At 39.6% G+C, this 25,634-nt stretch overlaps 1 protein-coding gene across 5 annotated transcripts in view; it reads right to left on the bottom strand.

Annotated features, from left to right (window-relative positions):
- Positions 1-25,634, bottom strand: part of ADAM22 (ADAM metallopeptidase domain 22) — a gene marked incomplete at its 5' end in the record, with an annotated part of 227,572 nt that overhangs the window by 69,292 nt on the left and 132,646 nt on the right. For all 5 annotated transcript variants that reach the window (XM_080818828.1, XM_080818829.1, XM_080818830.1 and 2 more), the window contains 4 exons: positions 3,839-3,909; positions 8,498-8,567; positions 10,605-10,668; positions 16,038-16,120. In XM_080818828.1, the coding sequence (XP_080674954.1) occupies positions 3,839-3,909; positions 8,498-8,567; positions 10,605-10,668; positions 16,038-16,120 (288 nt within the window). The remainder of the gene's footprint in view (positions 1-3,838; positions 3,910-8,497; positions 8,568-10,604; positions 10,669-16,037; positions 16,121-25,634) is intronic.

Genomic DNA, 25,634 nt, shown 5'->3' with positions numbered 1-25,634 from the left:
TGCGGTATTTAACTTTTTTGTCTAGCTTCTTCCATTTAGCACAATGCTTCCAGGTTCATCCATGTTGTAAAAAATGGTAGGATTTCCTTCTTTTTCAAGACTGAATGAAACTCCACTACACATATGTGTGTATATATATCTATATAAAACATTTTCTTGATCCAGCCATTCACTCATGGACAGCAACATTGACAACACTGTCTTATATAATTGAAATTTGCTGACAGAACTTAAATGTTTTCACTAAGGGGGGAAAAAGGTAAAAACGTGAGGTGACAGATACATTAATTAATTCAATGAAGACGTTCTTATCACTATATATATATATAAAATCATCCCATTGTATATTTCAAGTATTTTACAATTTTGTCAATTAATTACACTTCAATAAGGCTGAAAAAAGTGTTTTGATTTAAAAACACTAAAACGTGAAAGAAATAAACAACATTTCCACTTTTATCCCTTCAGAATTTGTCTCATTTTTGTCAATTTTACTCAGTTTTTGAACAGGTAATAAATTCATATGAGTCAAAGATTAAATAAAGAACTATAAAGAGGTTCAGGATTGAAGTCTTCCTCTCACTTCTGTTCCCTATCTACCTAGATAGGGATACCTAACCTTTCTCCCCACAATGGGTTTAGCACAGAAATAATGGAAATAGTTATACATATAAAATCAAATATAATATATATTTGATTTAGTACTTCTATTTATTTTACTAGCTTTTGCATCAGGCTACTTTCATTTACCCAACGTATCTTGGAGATTATAACACATGAAGTACATTCTTCCTGGTTTAATTTAAGCTTCTGAGGATCTCTGAGAGGATACAGGGGGTGTCTAATGGACACTTTTATCCTATAATATACAAATCAGGGATTGAGAATGCCCTTTCTTCCTCTGGTACAGTTCAAGGGATCCCCAAATGATATAAGAGCTTTGTTCAGATCGTTTTGAGAACTTCCAGGCAGTTTTTCGTTATCTATTACAGCTACATTATAACTGTCTGTTCAACAATGAATTTTCTCCACCTTCAAAATCACCATCAGTGGATGCTACTGGTAGAACACTAAGGCAGCCATATGCCTTGGTCTCCTGCAGTTCGTGTATAACAGTCTTTAACAAGAGCTGTAAAATGAATGTTTTCCATAATGCCATGCTTATCATGCTTATCATATGATCTCACTTGTATGTGGAATTTAAGAAACAAAACAGGATCATAGGGGAAGGGAGGGAAAAATTAAACAAGAGGAAATCAGAGAGGGAGACAAACCATAAGAAACTCTTAATCATAGGAAACAAACTGAGGTTTGCTGGAGGGGAGGGAGTTGGGGGATGGGGTAACTGGGTACTGGACATTAAGGAAGGCATGTGATTTAATGAGCACTTGGTATTATGTAAGACAGATGAATCACTGACTTCTACCTCTGAAACCAATAATATATTATATATTAATTAACTAAACTTAAATAAAAAAATTTTTTAAATAAATAAAATTTTAAATAAATAAATAAAAATTTTAAAGAAGTTTTTATTTATTTATTTGAAAGAGAGAGAAAGAAAGAGAGAGAAAAAACACAAGCAGAAGGAGGGGCAGATGGAGAGGGAGAAGCAGACTCCCCACTGAGCAGGGAGCCTGATGAGCTCCTGATGAGCCCTGTGCAGGCTCCATTCCAGGACCCTGAGATCACAACCTAAACTGAAGGCAGACTCTCAACTGACTGAGCTACCCAGGTGCCCCCCAAAATAAAAAATTTGAGAAGAAAAAATAAAAGAAAACTATCCTATTCTCTGATCTCATAATTCATGAAAATAAACATTATTTCAAATTAAATCTTGTTGGCAATCATCATTTACTTAACTGGGCCTCAATATATACATATCTCCACAAAATACATAAAGCTTGTGGTAGCAATTCATGGAACACAAAGCCTTCTGAGAGGCAGAACTATATAAAGCATGAATGGTTATGAACACTTCTCTGAGACTAGACTTTCTAGGTCAGAAACTGAACTCCACCACTATTACCTTGGGCAAGGTTCTTAAGCTTCTTACACCTCAATGTCCTTAGTAGTAAAATGGCGATAATAATAATAATACTACCTTCCTCATAAGACTGTTAAGAGGATTAAGTGTGTTGGGGCGCCTGGGTGGCTCAGTGGGTTAAAGCCTCTGCCTTCGGCTCAGGTCATGATCCCAGGGTCCTGGGATCGAGTCCTGCATCGGGCTCTCTGCTCAGCAGGGTGCCTGCCTCCTCCTCTCTCTCTCTCTCTCTCTGCCTGCCTCTCTGCCTACTTGTGATCTGTCAAATAAATAAATAAAAATCTTTAAAAAAAAAAAGAGGATTAAGTGTGTTAATACGATTGAAATTCTTAGAACAGAACCAGGCATAGGCACCTGTGCCTCAATAAAACAAACAAAAACCTGTTATTATTCACATTAGAAATGTGCCTATAAAGTTATTTTATTTCATATTTATTAAACATATTTTAAACAGAAGATAACTGGTTTCTTACTAGAAATCTTACTAGAGATCCATTTCTCTCATCTGGTGTTTTTTATGCCAAACACACACACATAAAGCATGATATCTTAATTCTAGTAAGTAGAGTTCTCTTTCCTTTTCTTTTCTGAATGTACTGGATACACTATGTTACATTAGTCCCGATGTACAACGTAAGTGATTCAACTTCTCCATACATTATGCTGTGCTCACCGCAAGGGTAGTTGACATCTGTCACCAGACAACACTATTACAGTATCACTGATTATTCCCTGTGCTGTGCCCTTTACCCCCATGACTTACTCATTCCCTACCTGGAAGCCTGTGTCTCCCACTGTCCTTCAGCCATATTGCCCATCCTTATACTCACTTCCCTCTGGCAACTACCTGTTTGTTCTCTACACCTACACGTCTGATTCTGGTTTTTTGTTTGTTTGTTTATTCATGTACGTTTTAGACTCCACAAATGAGGGAAATGATACGGAATTCTGAGGACTAGAGTTCTTATTCCACCTCAACCATTTCCCAGCTTTATGTTTCTGGTCATTTTCACATTTCAAAGACATCATTTTTCCCCCCTCTGTGAAAGGGGGTTGACAGTACCTACTTTATGTGGTGTAAAGCATGATACAAGGACTTCTTATTTTTGCTAAGTCCAAGATCCACTGAATGTTCATAAAGCAGACATCCTGAGTTTATAACCCAGACTGCAGCATAGCTGAAGTGTGACAGTAGCATTTTGTGGCTTTAAAACCTGATGGATTGGGCGCCTGGGTGGCTCAGTGGGTTAGCCTCTGCCTTCAGCTCAGGTCATGATCCCAGGGTCCTGGGATCGAGTCCTGCATCGGGCTCTCTGCTCAGCAGGGAGCCTGCTTCTCCATCTCTCTCTCTGCCTGCCTCTCTGACTACTTGTGATCTCTGTCTGTCAAATAAATAAATAAAATCTTTAAAACAAAACAAAACAAAACCTGATTGATTCCCTCTTAAGGGGGTATTATTACAAGTAGACTCCATGACATGATACAACCTAGGCAAGAAAAGAGGCCTATGATAGAAAGAACTGGAGATGCCATAGCTGGGGCCATAATCCATCTGTTTGATGAATAACCACATCAGCAACACTATCTCGAGTCCTTTCTGAGTCTATGAAACAACATGGCCTCCCTCCACTGTTCCTACAGATCTGTCACCTTACTGTTCACCACACCCTGACAAATGCCGAAACTAATACTTAACCCTCTTACAGAGACCTTACAGAGACTTAATGTAGAGTTAAATGACTGGGAGTTGCCACGTGTTTTTAAAACATCAAAGAATAACCTATGAATACATACCTGCCGTTTACTTCTTTTTGGTCTTGGCTTCAAAATAAATTTTGGTGGAGTGATGTGTACTTGTTGAAATTCTAAAAGGAAATAAAAGTAAATTAACTTAGTGCATTTGCCAAGTTTCTTTCAGACAAGGCAATCAAAGTTTTACTATCCCTTCCTAGTATAAATCATATAATTATATTCAATTCAGTTATTAACTATTAGAGATTACTATAGTTATTAATAATTAATACAAATAACTTATACATTATATAATTATAACTATATGGTTATAAATTTTATAATGTACATCACACTTAAAGATATACAGAACATTAATCAAAATAATTGTGTTCATATGAATGCTAACTAAAATATATCATGAATGAATACAATTTAAAAAGTTTCAAACATTATTACTGTTTTATCTCCAAATTTTTCTCGTATTTTTCCAATAAATAACACCACATTCTTGAACAAGAATCTTCTGAATAGCCAACCTGGTCTTCCATGACTGATCTTCATTAAAGAATGACACACCAAATGCTGGTGAAGATGTGAAACAACTAGATCTCTCAGGTAGTGTTGATGAGAGTATCAAATGGTACAACCACTTTAGAAAAAGGTTCAGCAATTTCTCATACAACCAGAGTGCTCAGAGTGCAATCCAAAAACTAACGGCATCAAAATTACCTTGGTCTTGTGAGAAATGCAAACTCTCATAACCCATCCACGATGTACTGAATCAAAAACTCTAGAAACCAGTACAGCCACTATGGAAAACAGTATGGAGTTTCCTCACAAAGAATTAAAATACGAATACCATATGATCCTGTAAACCCAGTTCTGGGTAGACAGTCAAAGGAATTAAAATCAGGATCTCAAAGAGACACCTGTCCTCCGATGTTCATTATAGCAGGATTCACAAGCCAAGATATAGAAACAACCTCAATGTTTATCAACGGATGAATGGATAAAGAAAATGTGGTATAAATATGCAATAAAGTAATATTCAGTCTTTAAAAAAATAAAAGAAATCTCTCCATTTGTGACAACATGGACGAACCTGGAGGACATTACACTAAATGAAACTAGCCAGACACAAAAGGACAAATACTACATGATACCACGTAGATAAGAAATCTGAAACAGTCAAACTCCTAGGAGCAGAAAATGGAATGACAGCTGCCCGGAGCTGAGAAAAGGGGGAAGCAGGGAGGTACTGGTCAAAGGGCACAAGGTTTCAGTTCTACAAGAGGAATAAGTCCTAAAGGTCCTGTACAGCAGAGCGGCCAGAATTAATTATACTATTTTGTATACATAAATTCTGCTAACAGTGTAGATCTTATGTTGCAGTCTTTTCACTAATACTACCAATAACACAATAACAATAATAAAGATGGTAGAAAGAAACTTTCGGAGTTAATGGACACACTCAGGGCAGGGATTATGGTGATGACTCCATGGATGTACATTTATCTCTAAACTCAAGTTGTATACAATAATTAGGTACAGCTTTCCTCTAATGTCACTCATATCTCAATTCAGGGGCCTGAAAAAACCCTCTCGACACGGAGCCAGCAGTCTGTGTGTGCACTTCAGTGTGAGAACGTTACTATACAAACACAAACCTACCTTCAGACCCAATAATTCCACTGCCAGGTATTTGACAGAAGAATTGTAAACACGTGTCCACAAAAAAGATTTCTACAAGAATGTTTAGAGTTTTTTTATTCGTAATGGCCCAAAGCTGGAAACAACCCAAATGTCCATCAACAGAATGGATAAAAGACTGTGGTAACTCTAAACAGCAGAACATACCCAGTAACTGAAAAGAATGAACTGTTGCTAATCTCTGACAACATTAATCTCATAGGCATACGATAAGCAAAAGAAACTGAACACAATGTGTGATTCCGTTTGCATGAAGATCTAAAACAGGCTAACCTAAAAGTCAGAAAAGGGATTGCAGAAGTGGGTAGTAGGGACTGGGAAGAGAAACAAAGGAAGACACCAGGATGATGGAAATGTGCCAAATCTCACCAAGGGAGTGCACGTGTGGCAAAACTTATATAATGGTATACAAGATTTATATATTTCTTTGCAGGAATTTTTAAAAACAGACTGTGTTAAGCGGTCCATAAGAAATAAATAAACCTTTCTCAGATGCTTTCTTTTTCTTTTTCCTTTTTTTTTTTTTAAAGATTATTTATTTATTTATTTGACAGACAGAGATCACAAGTAAGCAGAGAGGTAAGCAGAGAGGTGGGGGAAGAAGGCTCCCTGCTAAGCAGAGAGCCGGATGCAGGGCTCAATCCAGGACCCTGGGATCATGACCTGAGCTGAAAGCAGAGGCTTTAACCCACTGAGCCACCCAGGTGCCTCCTCTCAGATGTTTTCTTAGGGACACTAGTTCCAAGAGATGTGTCATAGAAAACAAAAGCTTCCACAGTTAAACAGGTTTGGGAACACCTGATCATATTCCCTCTCTTGGAAATACATAATGCACAGCAAGACAAAGGTATTGATAATCCAAAGCCCAGGAAAACCTTATTATATTTAAAATAAATAAGCTTACTTTTGAGCTTATTTCACAAGATTTTTTTTTCTGATTTATCATAATAAATCCAAGCATCTAGAAAGACAAATAACACTTTTAAAATTGATAGTGCCAAATTCTGACAAGAAATGAAAACCAGAAACTAATTGAGACAGACCTGCGTTTTGGATGAAGTTATTTTTAATGACAGCAAAACTGCCAAGTCATCTTTAAAATTTCTGTAGAAAAGAAACCCTGAACAAAGTTTTTGTAAAAAACTGTATGATCAGGGATGCCTGGCTGTTTCAGTCGATAGAGCATTTGACTCTTGATCTTAGCATTGTAGGTTCGAGCCCCATGTTGGGTACAGAGATAGCTTTAAAATAAAATCTTAAAAAAAAAATTTTTACTATGATGGAAACATTTTATTCTAAAAAAATTGTACAATTGGATTACATTCCTTACAGGGATCTTTATTTATTACTTTAAATATTAATAAATATTCATTGCTTCCAGTAATACCTATTAGATTGTAGTTTTATTCTCAGGCAGCTAGTCCTGATTTATTTTCCTCTCATCACAGGGATTGGAAAGTTTCATAAGGTAACTGAAGGACAGTCTAAAGTCCCTATGTAAAGTAAGAGCATTTGTATGCTTATCTGCAGATTTTTCAAAATAGTGAGTTCTATAAAACAGGATCCCAGCAGGAGAGAAACCTGCAGAAGTTCAAGGAGTTATGAACCTCCTTAAGAGAAAGGACATTAGCAAACACTCATTTCATTTTCCCATGAGGAAACAAGGTAAACTTTTTTTTTTAAGTTTTTATTTATTTAAGTAATCTCTACACCCAGTGTGCGGCTTGAGCTCATGACCCTGAGATCTAGAGCTGGGTGCTCTTCCAATTGAGCCAGCAGGCACCCCAACCATGTAAACACTTAAGTGGTTTTCCTAAGCAGCAGTTTATAAGGATATGCTCTCGTCAGAGAATTGTTTCATTTCCCCTGCACCTCTCTCCCAGCGCACATTCTCACTGTGGCACAGTCCGCACCCCTGCTCAGTCCCCGACTAGCTGTCGGACCTGGAAAAGACAGGCTAGCTGAGCCTGCCTTTTCTTCACTTACAAAATGTGAACAATCCTATCAATCTCACAGAGCTGCAGTGAAGATAAAAGATTAAAAATTAGAATGTACTATAGCCATGGTCAGGGCTCACTAAGTAGGAAAGGAAGCTTCTCCACATTAGACATTCTGAGTATGTTCTACCTTCAGGAGGAGAAAACCGAGGAGTCCTGTAGAGCCAAAGAGAAAGGCCCTCCATACAATCACTGCTCCGCTAACGAGGACCAAGTGTAAGTCCTCTGCCCTACTAGTCATGCGAAGGTTTGGAAGCAACTCAAACTAACATCTATAAATAAATGGGCCTGTAAACAAACACACATGAGAAGCAAAGACTAATTTCACAAAAAAAAAGCACATAATAATAAAAAGCATTAGGGGCTCCTGGATGGCGCAGTTGGTTAAGTGTCCTACTCTTGGTGTCAGCTCAGGTCAAAATCTCAGGGTTGACAGATCTGGCTGGAGCCCTGCATCAGGCTCGTGCTCAATGGGGAGTCTGCCTGAGATTCTCTCCCTCCCCTCCTGCGCCTCCCCACTCTCTAAAATAAATAAACAGATTTTTAAAAAACAATAATAATAAAAAGCATTAATCTATAATCATTCTTTCTTAAAATGCTGAGGCAAAAAGAGTTGAGGAAAACAACAAATAGTAAAATGATTACAAGTTCATCCCTATATTTACAGAATCAGTATCTCACTGGAAGTGAAGTTTTCTATATTTTGTCTATGCAGACCAATTTTTGCTCTAACATTATTTCTCCACTCAGAAAAACCTTACTGATTTTTCTAATTTTAGAAAGTCTTCCTTCAATGTGCTTAAGCTGTATTTTTCTAAACTCATTCACTACAAACATGAAGTCAGCTTGCATTTTATTCTCTCTTGATGTCCTTGACTCGATGTCACTTTCTCTCCAAAACTGTTATGAGCAGTCAAGAGCGAAGGGTATTCCACATATAGATTAGCTCTAAAGCATTCAAATGAATTATTAAAGCTGACTTTTTTTTAAAGTCATCATATGAGTATCATACCGGATGGAAGATCATCCAAGGGAAATTCAAACAGTCTGGACTTGTAAACTGAATGAACATGGAAGTCCTCCTGAAGGAACACAAACAACCGAGATTAAGCACGTGCAACCAGTTATCTCTAGTCTCAGGCAATGACAGCTCAAGAAGCTGAGACTCCTAAAAGAACCACAGCTTGACTACACACTCTCCTGGATTCGGAAAGGCAATGGGCCCCCACGCAACCCTCCCCTGCTCCCAGATTCCCCCAGCGCCGGAGAGATCTCCTATTAGAAACAAAATGCCTTTGCAGACAGAGAAGCCAAAGCCTGTAGTAATGGAAAATAAATGAATGAACTTCTTCCCCAAGGGGAAGTAAGACATCTGGGAAAATGGACGAATGCTTTTTATAACTGGTTCCTTTCCATGGATCCCTGCCCCATTTTTAGAGCCAGATAGTTTTGCCAGGCAAAGACATGCCCAGCTCACAATCGTCTCGTATTGGGGAGTAAGATGACTAGTACAAGTAGATGCCCAAGTGGACCTTGCTCCAAAATTCAGATTTCATATAAGTTCTGTGACAAACCAACAGACATAAAACCATGTTTCATCTAAGAAAATTAATGAACATTCAAAGAGTTATTTCTGGCTCCTTTCAATTAAAAAACATAGAATGTCATAAACAGTCAAGTTTCATGATATCGTTGTAAAAAACATCACCTGTCCAGGCAAAGTGATATAAAAGCCAACAATGGGCATCCAGAAAATACAACACAATACAAACAGCTCCCCTTGGGCACCTGGGTGGTTCAGTCAGTTAAGCGTCTGCCTTCAGCTCAGGTCATGACCCCAGGGTCCTGGGATGGAGCCCCGCATTGGGCTCCCTGCTCAGCAGGGAGTCTGCTCCTCCCTCTGCACCCCCCTCTCCATTCATGCTCCCTCACCCTCTCTTGCAAAAATAAATAAAATCTTTTAAAAAACAAATAGTTCCACTTTATGGGTGACAAAATAGTGTGTATTTTTAGAAATTATTTGCCCCAAGTGTTTGAACACTTGAATACAAGGAAGAATATCCATGTGCACAGAGCAAGAATGGAAGTGTGTTACATGTCTCTGCAGTCTACAATAGAAACTCAATGCTTTTTTAATTTGTGGAAAATGAATGTTGCAACTAAAGGGAAGGAGAGAATTAAGAAAACTTAGATTTCTCTACATTTCATCAGCACAAGGCTCTACAGACAATGGGCAACAGAGAATAATCTGAAATCTAGAAAAGAAAGAGAAGTGGAAATCCCATTTCTATTGCGTTGGTCTGTTACAGACTAAATGTTTGTGCCCCCCACCCCCCACAAAACTCCTATGTTTAGTTCCTCATTCCCAACATGACTGTATTTGGACAGAACATATGAGAAGGTGATTAAGGTTAAAATAGGTCTTAAGGGTGGGTTGGGGCTGGTGCCCTTCTAAGAAGAGACACCACAGCTCTGTGTCTCTGCTATATGGGCACACAGCAGGAAAGGACATCATCACAACCCAAGGACAGAGCCCTCGACAGACACAGACCCTGTTGGCACCTGGATCTTGGACTTCCAGTCACCAGAACTGTGCAAAAATAAATTTCTGTTGTTTAAGGCCCCCACTAAGTTGTTATGACTACCTGAGCGAACTAAGACAAATCATAACACATTATGATGTAGAAAGAACAAAAATGGAGGCTTCAGAACACTTCAGAAGAGGGGGGGAAAAAACCTTGTGATTTTGACATAGTATTGTTTTTTAAGATTTTATTTATTTATTTGACAGAGAGAGATACAGAGAGAGAGGGAACACAGGCACGGGGAGTGGAAGAGGGAGAAGCAGACTCCCCGTTGAGCAGGGAGCCTGATGCAGGGCTCGATCCCAGGACCCTGGGATCATGACCTGAGCTGAAGGCAGATGCTTAACAACTGAGCCACCTGAGCGCCCCTTAACTTAGTACTTAATTTTATATATATGTATATATTTATATTTATTATTCTGGCTCTAAAAATAAGAAAATAAAATAGAGACAAAAAGAGGAGGAAAAAAGAAGGGGAAAAGCTCTCAATATCAATTTTTACATTTGCCACAGCAAAACAGAAAGAACACTTACTTGGGAGGTGTCATTTTCTTCCGGTTCAATGAGATAGGTGTGGTTCCCATCATAGAACATCCCACTGCCAAGGACAAGAAAATAATTAGGCATGGCTATCAACTCTTGCCTCAGAACAAGATTCTTTTAAAAGCAGCTGCCAGAGGACCAATTTACTTCTCAACATTCACTTCCCATTACCACCCATCACCACCAGCTACACACCACAGACACACACACAGACACACACACACACACACTCTCTCTCTCCATACATACCACACACCACCCTACAAACTTGCTCCCCACATACACCACACCCCCCCACATACAGATGACATACTACACACCACACCACACATATCTCCCCAAACTATACCCCATATATACATACACATTGCACCATACCACACATGCGTGTGCATACCCCTCCCTCTGACTCCCCATCAGCAGCAGGGTCCCCGTGTCCTGACCCTTGCCTAGGTTCAGGATTATCATTCTCTAATTGTGGGATCCATTATCCTCCTTCCGACACATAATTCTAAACCTTTAATATGCAAATAGTCATCTGGAGAACTTGCAAAAATGTTAAGACTTTCAGGGCCTTCCTCAGATTTCTTGGCGAGGGCCCAGGAAGCTAGCTGCATTTTAAACAAACCCCAGGCGGTTCTGATGCAGACTGTCAGGGACTCTCCCGAGAACTGCCTTCCTACCACACACCTGCTCTCCTAACAAGAGGTAACACATTTCAACAGCTTACCATGAGCTAAAAACTTGACACTCATTTTATCTTTTCCACAAATGTGGGAGGTACACTCATACATTGGCCTACACTCATTTTACAGGAAAGGAAACCAAAGCTCAAAGAGATGAAGTAACTTGCCCAAATTACATAACCAGGAGGAACAGAGGCAGGAAGAGAGAGAGTCCAGGCAGATTGGTTCCTGAATTGCCCATCTGCAGTTGGCTACGTCTTCACCCATTCACTCATTCAGCATACATCAAAGCACCCACAATGCACTGCTCTAGGTGCTGGGGATACAGTAGTGGACAAAAACAGACCAATTCTGACAGATAAAAAAAAATATCATGAACTAAATATATATGAGGTGGTGAAAAATGCTAGGGAGAAAAATAAAGCAGGTTAAGGGCAATAAATGGTGCCAGAGGACTGGGTGCAGAGACCAAGGAAAGAAGACTGTTGATTTATACAGTTTCAGAGAAAGGCTTTCTAGAGAAGATGGTATTTGAACAAAGATCTGAAAGAAGTGAAGGGATGAGCCATAAGGATATCTGAGCAAAGAACTTGTCACTCTCGAGCCCTAAGTGTGCTCCAGGAACATCAAGGATGCAATGTAGCTGGCGGGGGGCGGGGGGGGGGGGTAAGGGGAGCCATAAAATGAGATCAGAGGAAGAGTGGGGACCACATGAGGCAGGCCCTTCTAAGGGCAGTGGCTTTTAGTCTGAGAGACATGTGAAGCCACTGCAGGGGTTTAAAAGCAGAGAGAAACACAATCACTTTTAAATTTGAAAATAATTGCTCCAACTGCTGTGTTAAATTAGTATTTTGGATGGCAAAGATACAAATGGAGAAGTTATTGTGATAATCCAGGTGAAAAAAATGGTAGCCACCTAGATCACAGTGGTATTGGTGGAGATGATGAGAACAAGTCAAATTTTGGATACTTTTCAAAAGTACAACCAACCAAGCAGATTTATTGGCAGATTTGTAATGCAGTATGCAAGAAAGAGTGGTGTCAGTGAAGACTCCAAGGTTTCGACCTCAGTAACTGGTGAGATGGAATTCCCATTTAATCAAAGTCACAGGAAGGACAGAACGGCCTGGGCACGTGGAAGCAGGATGCAGGGAAGAGGGCATGATTCTGCAGCTGGGTTTTGACCTCTTAGGCTGGAGATGACTATCCGCCAACGAAGGAATCCTCTGGAGGGCATTTTAATCTACATATGGCCTCAGCTCATCCAGAGAGATCCCAATGGCCACTCCTTTTAGGAGAACATGGTCTTTCTACTAAGATCAAGTCCCTTATGATGCCGAAGAAATGTGTTGTCTTGTTCAGGCATTTGAGGGGGGACAAGGTGTGATTTCCTGCAGTCATTTTTCAGTGTTAAATGGAAAGGACTGCCCGAGACCCGAACTGTTAGGCACAGAACAGTATTTATCTTTCACTGAGGGCTTCATGAAATCAGTTGGTTTCCCTGAGCTATAATTATAATGGCCTCCAGCTCTGCCTCTATACAAATACTTCCATTCTTACTGCAATATCTTCCACATGTCCTCAACTTTCATATACCCTTAGAACAGCTACTCTCACATCCGTAAGGTTTTCAACCAAAGTACACTTTTTGAATTCGGATGGCACTGCATTTGGAATTTAAAGATAAACAGATGCATTCTGCAAGATATTACTAACAATACATGCCTAAGGAATCAGAATTGGGGGGAGCCTTTTCAAAACTGTAGACCAAAGACAACAATAGACAGTCTCTCTGCCCCTGCTGAGAACTGGGCAGACTCATCCAGAAAATTGTACAGAACCATCACCCTTTGCCAAAGCTCACATGGCTATGCTGATCAAGCAGTAAGCAGATTGTTTTGTTTAAATAATACAGGGTACTATTTCCTCTTGCATCAGGTCAGTGCCGAATGTGAAAATCAGTGACTTTTATTGGGTTTAAACATCATGATACACGGTGTAAAGAAAGCAAAATCTGAGACCATATATATCTAGAAGATTATGGCTCCCTGTATGACAATGTGCCATTAGTAATTCTTTAACTATTAAGAAAGTATATGTTTTATTTGCTTTGAGGATTGATACCTTTCTCTTATATTTATATAAATTCCAATTAGTGCAGTAAGTCCACACACAGTATATATCTGATAAAAACTGCAGCTAGGACCTATTTATGATAGGCCAATTGAGCTGAAATTTTAAAACGCTGGATCAAACCAAGATTTTGAAAAGAAACAGCCATTCTCACAAATTGCCACAAGAGGGCAACAAACTTACATTTGATTCCGTTCTTTTAGGTTCCCATAGCTACAGGATTTTGTCATAACATCAAAAGTATCAGGACCAAAATATTGCCCATTAGTCCTTTGAATTTGAAAAATAAAATGTGCATTTGCAGGTTCTTTATGGAAAAAACATAAATCTGGTTATTTTTCTCCTTTATGTTCTTCAACTGAATTCAGTAAAAATCTCCTTATGTACTTGGTAATTTATAAAAGATGAGTCATGGATGAAATAATCTATTTCAAATCCAAATCACTGTAATTGAGACAACATAAATTATTTAATATTTATTAATAGCCCTTAAAATATTTGTCAGCAATTTTTGTTCAGAAGGTAAAAATCAACATGAGAATAATTACTAAATAACAAGAAGGAACAAGAGTAAATTTATCTACTACGCTCATAAAATTCTAAGAACACCCAAACATGCTTCTATGCAATCCTAACAGTGTTCCTAGACACATGCTGCATATTCTGTTTGTCTCCTTTTGTTTAGTTTTAAATAAAAAAGTTTCTCAAGGCAGAGGTAAATTTTACTTTCTTAAAACAACTGAAGCTGGCTCTGGGTTCTACTCCTAATCTAGTCACTGAGGTTTCCTTACAGTTTCTTTCCCATCAGGTTGAGTAGCAAGCTCTTGGTCTCGGGTTCTCAGTGATGCCTTCTCACTGCTTCTCAGAAATACGGTGTCCGCTTGGAAAACTGGAAAGCAGAATGGACTAGTCCTGGATAAGATGCTCACATGGTAACTCTGGGCTGAGATTTTAAGAGGAAGAGAGAGGGAAAACCGCCTCTTCTTTTTATCACTATCATACATTTGCTGTCACAAATGTCGATGGGCCCAGGGTACTATTCTTAGCTGAAAGCTGTGATCATCTTGAGATCAGATAGAACAGTTTTATTACTGAAGGGCATTTCAATGTTTCCTTCTCTAGATAAGAAAACCAAGGCCCTCAGATAGAAGGCATGGATTCCTGTTTGTAAAAATGTCTCTTTAGTCAAATAATTTATTTAAAATAAGTAAATGTCTTTTAGAACCAGCAGTAAGCGGATGGAGGTCTTCTGCGCTCTCAGGCAGCTGGCCTCCTTCCCCTGGCTACTTAAGTTCCAGAGTTCCCACATTCTCTCCCTTCTGCCTCTGACATACTTACTGCCCGAGCCTGACCCAAGGCACGGCTCAGGCAGACCAGCTCGATTTTCCAGGCTCTTCCGTCATTTCTCTTTCCTGGCTTCCTTCAAGACCTCTGCGCCGACCGCTCTCGGAAGACTCTATCAAAGCCCGTTCTTGGGCCGACTCCAGCTTCTTCAGGTGACATTTCTCTGGAGCTCTCAAGCACTACCTCATTCCTCAGGGCCCACTCTCTTCTTGCCTTTTCCTGTGACTTTCTCTCCCAAAGAAAACCAATACACGTATCACATTCCCTAGGAGGAAGCTGAGCTAGCTTTACCTGTCCCCACCAGGCTCTGAGCTGCTGGGCACAGGAGACACGTTCGCATTGCCTTGATTTTCCTAGTTGGGGGGGGGGGGCACGCAGCAGACACTCAGAACTGCCAGCTCTGTGGAAAAGCTGGATCTCAAACCTTCGGGAGCTGACAGGATGCATTTTCAAGTTTCCAAACAAAAATTTAACAGAACTAAAGTGCTGACTTGTGCTGTGCCCCCCAAAAGTAAAACAAACAAAAAAGAATTGAGATGATTTCGCCTAAGTAGAATGCAGAGGAATGACACGGTAGCTTTATAAGGGGTTCACAAAATAAATAAGAGACGGCCACCTGTGTAACACCATCAGCGACAGAACGGAGGAAGTAGATTATTCCCATGGTAAACATCAGCAAACATTCTTTGATAATGAAGGTTATGAGAAAGGAAGCAAGGCCCCCGAGGAAGGATAAACTCTGTTCCTTAGAGATTTCTGAGAACAGACGGACCCTCCCACAAGCTCACTGTGGGTTTTAGGTGGGATTCTGGCTGGAACACATGAGCCCTTGAGGTGACGTGCAGTCTGTTGTCTTTGTGCAAGGAGTCAAGAGTTTCCACCTACTGAAATTTCTGTTATTCCATAAAAACATGAAAACTAACATCCAGAAGGAGTAGGGGCAGAGCAGTACCAAGGGGCTAAGCCTCCAGAGAACCAATGTTACCCAAGTCACTCTTGTCACAACTTGAATAAAACTAGAAAAAAGCTTCAAACACCACTGTAGGGTATCCTATCATAATTCCAAAGACCCTGGTCTGTTTCTGCGACTCTAATTTCAAAATCTGCTGAGTTTATAAACCTCAAAAGAGAAAAAGATCAGAGCCATCACAATTTAAAATTATTTCTTGACATAAAATTAAGATTTTGATTACAGTGAATTAAACCTGAAGGAAATAAGGGATTGAAAGAATGGACGGTACAAAAAACTAAAGAAACTTACTGAAGCCCATGGCATGTGGACAATGCAACAAAGGAGGCGGGGTCTCCTCGGATGTGGCCCTGGTAGTAGCAGTGCTCTCCTCCCTGGAAGCAGAAACAGAGAGCATCAGGCTCTGCCATCACCAGGAGAATCACCCGCTTCACTTCACAGGTTCCTGCCCACACCACACCTCCACGTACAAAGCTCTGAAGAATATTTCCTTATTCAGATTAGTGTTATCAAACCTGTTCTAACAGAATTATTCATAAACACTCCCAGGGAGCCAACTCCATATCAAAAGCAGGCGAAATAAAAGTTGACTGAACTTGCCTTTTATGTAGGTGACGAGAGAAAGAACAAAGCAACAGATACTGAAATGCCCATGGGGCCCTTGCATGAGGATCAGCGCAATCCTCTATCTCCCCCGTCATGAGAAACCCGACCTTGAGCAGCAGCAAGATGATCCTCTTTCCCATACTTGAAGTAAATATGTAGAGTCATCATTTGAGAGTCACTAAATTAAATTGATGGAGGGAAAATGCTTATCTTTATGGTGTTTATATCAAAACTTGACAAGTTTGTGCTATTCTGTTCTCCAACCATGAACGGCTTTACCAGTAAGCAGTCTGGGTGGGGCTTGAAATTCCAAAGTTTCTTCTGGCAGCTGATTACATTAATTCCCATGAGACTCATTTCTGTGGATTAAATGTTCTTGTAAGAGGTAATAGGGTAAGTCCTCTGCCGCCTCAGGGTGGTGTCTCAGTCTTTAAATACCTGCCACTCAGAGTGTGGTATAGAAACCAGCGGGTGTTGAGACACTCAGGAGCTGGTCAGAAACAATCCCAAACCCCAGCCCCCACCCACCCACTTACTATAAAAGGCATCTTAACAAGGTCCCAGGCGATTCACATGCATATTAAAGTTTGAGAAGCATTGTTCTAAATGGCCTTTTCCATTCTCTCACTGATCTCCTATTTCTTCAGAAGCTAAAAGCTGGTAATTCAACTGACATACTGAGATAGAAAGGACTAATAGAATGGGGTGGTTTAAAGGGGCAAATGTGGCCGGCTGGCTTTACAGTCTGCCTTAAGGATTAATCCTACCTAAAATATTCAGGGCTTGACAAGTGGAGGGGAGAGAACAGGAACACACAGGACGTAACAAGGCTGAAGACATTCTCTTCACTGAAATTCCAAGAAGGCAGCCTGGCCTGTGATGGCTGCTTCTCATGAGATAAACCTACAGGATGGGGTGAAGCCCAGTTCTGGGGAGGTGGCAGGGAACAGGTAAAAGGGCACTGCTCCTGGGACACCTCCAAATCCCCAAGGGAGTCACTGAGCATCACGAACCCAGGACCGAGGGTAGATGTGATGGAGGGTAAGAAAGAAAAGGGTGGTACTCCACCTGGAAGCCTGACAGGAGGGATCATCAAGTAAACCACAGACTTACACACAGAAATAAAGCCAGACCCTGACTGTCTGGGTAAGGGTGGTTTGGTGAAGATATTAACAGCATGAGCTATCGGCTCCTTCATTTACTAGCTCTGCAATCTGAAGCAAGTTACAGAACCCTCCTGGTGTTATCTGTCAAATGGGTGTAACAATTTCACAAGGTTGTTCAGAAGATTAAAGAGTTAAAGTGCAGAAAGAGCTTAGAATAATGCTTGACACTTAGTAAGCACTCAATAAATGTGGCTACTACTATACTATGTATAGGGGCGCCTGGATGGCTGAGTGGGTTAAGCACCCTACTCTTGATTTACATACCCCAGGTCATACTCTCAAGGTCATGAGGAGATAGAGAGCACACGTGTGCTTGAGTGTGCCCCCACCCTTGGGCTCTCTGCTGGGTGGAGCCTGCTTAAGATTCTCCCTCTCTCTCTGCCCTTCCCCTCCTCGCCTACCCCACCCACTCACACACTCACTTACGCACTCTCTCTTGCCCTCTAAAAAAAAAAAAAATTACTATGTGTTAATTACTGTTCTATTCAATTTACATACACAATCACCTTGAATACTCATACCAATCCGATAAAAAAAGATTGCTATCTCTCTTCTACATAGGTCACAATCTCCAAGAGCCAAGGCAAACTGTGTGTGAACATGTAAATGCAAGGCCTGTGTCATTTCCCCTACACTACTTATGAGTTGGGCCTAGAACCTATGGGATCTAGTGCAATCTAAACTCTCCCCCAGGCAGATTCTTTGGGGGTTTGTTTTGTTTTAATTTATCTTTTGAGAAGGGCTGGGAGTAAATTTAACAGAGTTTAAAATATCCTCTATTGGGTTGTTGGACTGGTGAATTGTCCATAAGATTAGATTCTAAATTAGAGGTCATTATGTTTCAAAAGACCTTCCTGGAAACATCTAATTGGACCAGAAATCAACACATTAGCTTTCTATTAGACAGACTTGAGGGGCCAACAGTAAATGAGGTAACCTGGATAGAGCAAGAATTCAGTGTGAAAATGTTTCCCTCTACTGGATAGTGACTAACCAACTCCATCAGGTCTCTTTCTGAAATCTCAGACTCACAGTGAAGAGCAAATATAACGACAGTAGAAACCAAAAAGATAATCACAAGAATTATGGTATCAGATTACAGAACAGTGGAAATTGACAAGTCAATGTATGTGGGGAAAATATGTCAGAGGCAAAGGCATATAAGAAATGTCTTATAAATTACTAATGTTTTCTTTTAAATACCAACTTTGGAAACATGTTACATTAAATCATAAAAAGAACAAAGAATTCATGTTTTAAAACAATCTTCCAATATACCAGGACTAAATAGATGATTAGATAACGAAAAACAATCTTTCACTTATTTCTGATTCTGTAAAATAGGAGTGGATCCAAAAATAGCATATGATCGAGACCCATCTGCACAAAAGCCTAACACTGCAAATGAGAGGAGCTCAATCTGGTTGACTCATTATCAAATGTTTCCATGACACTTTAAGAGAAGCACAAACAACAGGGGGGTAAAATGTCTTCAGTTGGGCTACTAGAATTCCAGTTTTGAGGCTCTCAGCTGGTGGTATATGTAATTCTTCTAAATGATGGGAATTAATTTCTGTGTTGTGACTTTTTTAAGGGATTCACCATATGGCAGTAATTATTTAAACCATGAACTAAAGTAACGAAGTTATTACAATGAACTTATTGATTTATTAATTATTAAAATACATAAAATTTAATAGATTTTGAGTTTACTCAAATACTTTTTATCTAGTATTTTAAAAATAATAAATGCTTATGGAAACATTTCTAAGAATTCAGGATGCATATGGTAATGAGTGAAAAATACTCCCTTTATACACATTGGAGGCAGCTGATTCCTGAAAAGCAAGCATTTTTGACAGATTCTGTGTACCATATCAGGAATGGTCTAAATGGCATATTTAAGGAAATACATAAATACACAGGTATCTGTTTCAGTGCATAAATAGGTTTACCCTGTACACACTGTTCTGCCACTTGACTTTTTTCCTTAAGGTAACCTTGACATCTTTGTATATCAATTATCTCATTCTTTCCATAATAGCATAATATTCCATTATGGGATGAACCATAATTCATTTAAGCATTCCTGTACCAAAAGACATTTAGATTATCTTCATTTTTTTGGTCATCATAAACAATATTTCAAACATCCTTTCACATATATATTTTTTAAAGATTTTATTTATTTATTTGACAGAGAGAGATCACAAGTAGGCAGAGAGGCAGGCAGAGAGAAGGGGAGAAGCAGGCTCCCTGCTGAACAGAGAGCTTGATGTGGGGCTCGATCCCAGGACCCTGGGATCATGACCTGAGCCGAAGGCAGAGGCTTTAATCCACTGAGCCACCCAGGCACCCCCCTTTTCTCATATTTTTGTGCAATTCTTTTGATATCTAGGTAGAACACATTACTAGATGTGAATCTGGCAGGTCAAAAAATATGTGCCTTTTAAATTTGTTTTAAGGGACAAATAAAATTACATTTCTTGGCACTTATATCTGTTTTTTTTTTTTTTAAAGATTTTATTTATTTATTTGTCAGAGAGAGGGAGGGAGAGAGAGTGAGCGAGCACAGGCAGAGGCAGAGGGAGAAGCAGGCTCCCTGCCAAGCAAGGAGCCCGATGTGGGACTCGATCCCAGGATGCTGGGATCATGACCTGAGCCGAAGGCAGCTGCTTAACCAACTGAGCCACCCAGGCGTCCCACTTATATCTGTTTTTAAAGATGCACTGTGTTTGAAAATAAGAAACTGCATTTTATTAAAAATGGTATACTGCAAGAAAGGTCACTACTTAAGCCAACTTTGTTGAGTCTTATAAATTATAAAAGTTTTCCATATCTTCATACAAGTTTCTTGAGGAACCAGATGCTTTCTGAAAGTAGATATTATATATAATAATCTAAGACATATGTAGGGAAAGAGAAAAGTCAGCACGTCCTAATAGAGCTCGGCTCCTTATCCGACTGCCAGTCATAGCTTCATTCCTTAAAGTCTCTTTTGTTACAGAAATAAACCTGCTGTCATTGAAACCTTCTTCATACTCCTTGATTTAATAACACAATCATAATAGTACAGATGTTTATTTTTAGATAATTAGATAGAGCTAAAAAAAAAAATTACCCACCTCTATAAAAATAAAAATCCTATGTCTACTGGTTTATCTCCCTGGTGGACAAAAGGCTTATTGCAATTTTTATTCTAAGGAAGTTAAAATAATCACTTATTTGCAAAATTCAAAGATAAACCGCATATTTATTAAAGAGCCAGAAAGATCTCAAAAGAAAAACAGAATTTGTTACAAATATGATACACTGAAAGCACAAAGGAAGCTACACAGACTGGGTTATAAAACTACAGAAAGCCAATAAGAGGAACCAAGGGGAGCACAGCAGCAAGGCCACAGTCATCTGCCCTTTATTCAGACCCTCAAAGGAAATTCTACAACTTTATCAGTTCCAAGATGAGCCAGGGCCACCTCCCTCAAAAAGCCGGCTGATTTCCTCCTCCTCACAAATTACTTCTCATTAACCTTGCTTTCTGAATTCTTTATGAATGTTCATATACTATCAGATCTACTGCACCTCTTTACACTTGCATTCCTGTTTCTGCCTTATGCCCTCCCCTAGTCTATGGTATCTTTTCAGGGAAGCAATTGTACCTAAATCTATGTTTATATCTCCAAGTGTGCTGTTAGAAAACAGTGAATCTCAGTTTCCTCACCAACAAGATGGGATTAATATCTACTCACGCTGCTAATAAGAGTATTCCATGGAATTCCAAGGAATTCCATGAAATAACAAAGTCAAGTCCACTGTAAACTACTATATAAATAGGTAAGGGGGGCAGTCAGGGCATAATTACTCAATGAGGGATTCTATCATATCCCTTGAGCTAAGCTTCTCTTAATTTATTTGCTAAGACTAACAGTTCAGGGCTGTTGATTAATAATGCAGATTACTATGTTTCTGGCCCCAAGAGTTTGTTTAGGTAGCTCAGAATTGAGACTGAGAATCTGCATTTTTACAAATACTACCATGTTTTTTCTTACTCTAGGAATACACCAGAACAGTGGTTCTCAACGTTAGCTGCATATCAGAATCACCTGGGGAGCTTTTAAAATCCCAATGCCCAGGTCAACATCCAAATCAATTAAATCATTATCTCTGTAGATGGGACACAGGCATTAGCATCTTTACCAATGCCCAGATGATTCGATGAAAATGCAGTGATTGAGAATGCCTGCACTAGAGAATGGTTGCTCAGTAACAGGGATTCCCAAAACTGTTCCCCAAACTAAAGACTCATCCTGGTGGGCTTTGTAAACCAAATGATTCTCAGGACTTCCCTCAGAGCTACTGGATCAGAATCTCCAAGGAGGTAGGGCTCCAGGGTTTTTAGAGTTGCAAAAAATTCCCCAGCTGATTCTGAATACTGTATTTGGAATTACTAATCTAAAAATACTCAGTCCAATACCAAATCATCTCCATGTAGAGGATACCAGAATGATAGTTTCACAGAATGAAACTATCTACCATAACCTAGGCATTCTGTTTGGTGATGTTGGTGATTTATGAGAGAATTCACAATGACTGATGAGGCGAATACTTTACAAATGAGGAGACACGGATTAAGAGAGAACCTTCCTACCTACTTAGACAGATGCCCAGTCAAGTCTCTTTACACTGGCAGTTATCAAAGAGCAGTTTCCAGCATAATAACATGCACTTGTTAGAAATTCAAATTCTCGAGCCTCACACCAGGCTTACCTAATCAAAAGGTCTCGGAATATGATCCAGCTACCTGTGTGTTAGCCAACCCTCCAGCTGACTTCAATGCACTCCAAAGTTTGAGAGCAACTGCTTTATACCACACTTGTCCCTGCTCTCAGGGCTGAGCTCCCTGAAAAACTGCACTGGTTCCTCAGCAGAGTCTTAACAAAGCAGAAAGAACATAAACAGTCATAGTTCTTCTCCACACCTCTTCTTGTATGACCCAAGTCAGCCAGCTTTATCAGAAACAATATAGAAGATAAAAGGTGAGATAAGAATATGTGAGAATTCTACCATGGACAAAGCCATGTAGAGCAGTGCTACTTGTTGTAGGTGCTGGTATGCGGGACGCCTTAGCCTGATGAAAGGGACCAGTGTGGTCAACCATCCTGCTAGCCTCACACCAAGGGGTTTCACAGGATGTAGGTTGCTGCATTGGTGCTACATCCAAGGAAGCCACAGGCAAATCAGGATGATGTGGTCACCATAAAAAGGGCAGGGCTGGTGTGACGCTTACAGACCAAATCCTCAGCCTGGTCACCATTATGTTTCTGCTCTGCTCACTGGATCATAATCCTCTCCCACTCTATGGGCACCTGCCTCTACCCTGACAGGTGGGATTTATGCCAATCATCCACCTCCGTGGGTGAGATCCTTGGTCACTCTAGAACAGTAGTTCTGAGCCCCGGAATACCAAGCCTTATTCCATATCAGTTACATTAGAATCTCTAGGGGTGGGACCTGGCATTTTTAAAATCTGTCCAGATGATCCCAACATACTACCATGTATGAGAAGCTATGCTCCAGCCAATACCCCTTTGCAAGAACTGAAGCCCTGCCCTTGAACTCTACTGTATACTAGATTCCTTCCAGGCATATGCACTACCCAGACTTATGTTTGTGGCCACAAGGGTAGAGTCCATTCCACCAGGCACTTGCCTACAATAAACTCTTCCCAATTTCCCCTTGATTGACACTAACATGAGGAACCTGCCCTTTTCTTACCTTTCCCCTTCCTCCCTCCCAATGGTGACAAATGGCGTTTTCACACATTACTGAGTCAGGAGTAAACCAAGTCTCCCTAGTGCCATTTGCATCAAAGAAATGCCTAGAAAAGCAAAATCTTATGTTGGAGAGGATCCACCAACCAACCCTGATTAAAATTCATAACTTGAGTTTACAAAGAATCATACTGGCTTCACAGAAGGGACATAAGTTAAACATTTGTTCAGGTACAAAGTATAAGAGCTATTCTACAAGCCCTCTAAGAAAAGTGGACAGAAAGACAATCTCACCTCATTTTACAGTAAATTAAACTAAATTAAGCTATAACATGGTGGTTCCCAAATGCCAATTATCCATGGGTCTGTACTAATGTATGTCAAAATCTTTACCAGTTCATGCCAAAATAAGAAAAATAAGAACAGTGTAGTCAGTCTTTCATAAAGCTAAATGTAATTTCATTTTTATAATGCCCTTTGTGAGATTAGTTCATTCCTTCTCTTTCATTATTAAAGTTATCCATTTTTTTTTACATTTTTAACAGAATGTTTGTTTTGGAGCAATGTTAGAGTCACAAAAAAGTTGCAAAGAGTTCTTTGCAACTTAATCATCCAGTTTTTTCTCTGTTAAGATCTTACATTACCTGAATATATTTGTAAAACCTAAGAAACTGACCTCAGTACATTACTACTTACTAGAGTCTGAGCATTTAGATTTTAGCGGTGTTTCCATTAATTTCTTCTTTCTGTTCCAAGACCCAACCCGGGGTACCATACTGCATTAGTTGTCATATTCATTCTCTGTATGGTAACAATGGTAAAGAGAATTTAGGTATCTTGAAAGGGTTGTTTCCTTATATGATGAAAATAAAAAGACTGGCCAACTCTGTATTAATCCCTAAAATTTGTTTTGTTAGTACACTAGGCTATGAAATATAACTCTAGCAGGAGTATAAATGAATATGTCCTAGATTTTAATTTCACACCATAAATTTTCATTTTTTTAAAAGACCTTATTTATTTATTTGACAGAGAGAGACAGTGAGAGAGGGAACACAAGCAGGGGGAGGAGCAACGGGAGGGGAGGAGCAGAGGGAGGGGAGAAGCAGGCTTCCTGCTGAGCAGGGAGCCAGATGTGGGACTTGATCCCAGGACACTGGGATCATGACCTGAGATGAATGCAGACGTTTAACAAATGAGCCACCCAGACATCCCTCACATTATAAATTTTCAAAAAAAATTTTTAAAAACACCCTTATGTAATCGGCTTAATTTAAGTGATTAGAAATAAACTCTGAAAGATTAGTCAATAACACTTTGCAATGGGGCACCTGGGTGGCTCAGTTGTTTAAGCAGCTGCCTTTGGCTCAGGTCATGATGCCTGGGTCCTGGGATGGAGCCCCACATTGGGCTCCTTGCTCAGCAGGAAGCCTGCTTCTCTCTCTCTCATTCCCCCTGCTTGTGTTCCCTCTCTCATTCTTTCTGTCAAATACATAAACAAAATCTTTAAAAAAAAAACAACAACCACTTTGCTATAACAGAAATCTAGGATTCCTTGTTTTCTGAGATTGTTCTGAACTAGCCTTTCAAAGAGGTTTGTATAGTAGACAGCCTTGAAAGATGGAGAGATCTTTCATTTTTACTGTCTATTATAAAAGATTTGGTTTCCTAAATTCAGAAGTTCTCTCTAGTAACACAACACACTGTGTGTACAAGTGTCACTTAGTCCTTCCCTCTGTTAACCTCTGGAATTGATGCTCGAGAAACAAGTCTAACAAAATGTTGACATTCTGGCTACTGTTACTGCTCTGAGTACTGAAGTCCTTTGTCTCTGACCCAAGAGTCTTTTGTCTTCTGCCAGCAAAGAAATTTCAGCAGGCTCACTTATTAACTTGCAAGTAAGATAAAAACTCAGACCTCCACAATTCTGGAAACTTGGATTTCCACTATCCCCTGAAAATTAAGAGATTTGCTAACAGTGAGCCTCTATTCCCACATTTCCATGTTCTTACAGGACAAAAATCAGCTGAAGATGAATAGGCTCACATTGCCCATTTTACCACAACTAGCCAGTCTCTCATTTATACTACTGGTTGAAAACTCTGGATATTTCTGCTTGCCATGCTATTCAACAGTATAGTTGTTCAAGCAGCAACCAAGTTATCAGCTTACTCCAAGATCTAGAACTAAAGCATCATTCAAAATCTTTGCACTATTTTAGTATTAACTGATCAGCACTAGGATCTTGTAGCATAGTCATTAATCAAAAAATATTTTAAAAACTAATAGAAAATCTAGTTGATCAAAAAAAAAACGATTTCATTTAAAAATTGCATGGTTTCTGT

Source organism: Martes martes (genome assembly GCF_963455335.1).
Source record: "Martes martes genome assembly, chromosome: 11".
In the NCBI taxonomy this organism is placed as follows: domain Eukaryota; kingdom Metazoa; phylum Chordata; class Mammalia; order Carnivora; family Mustelidae; genus Martes; species Martes martes.
The sequence above is the reverse complement of the archived record's forward strand: the minus strand, read 5'-3'. Positions and strand labels throughout refer to the sequence as shown.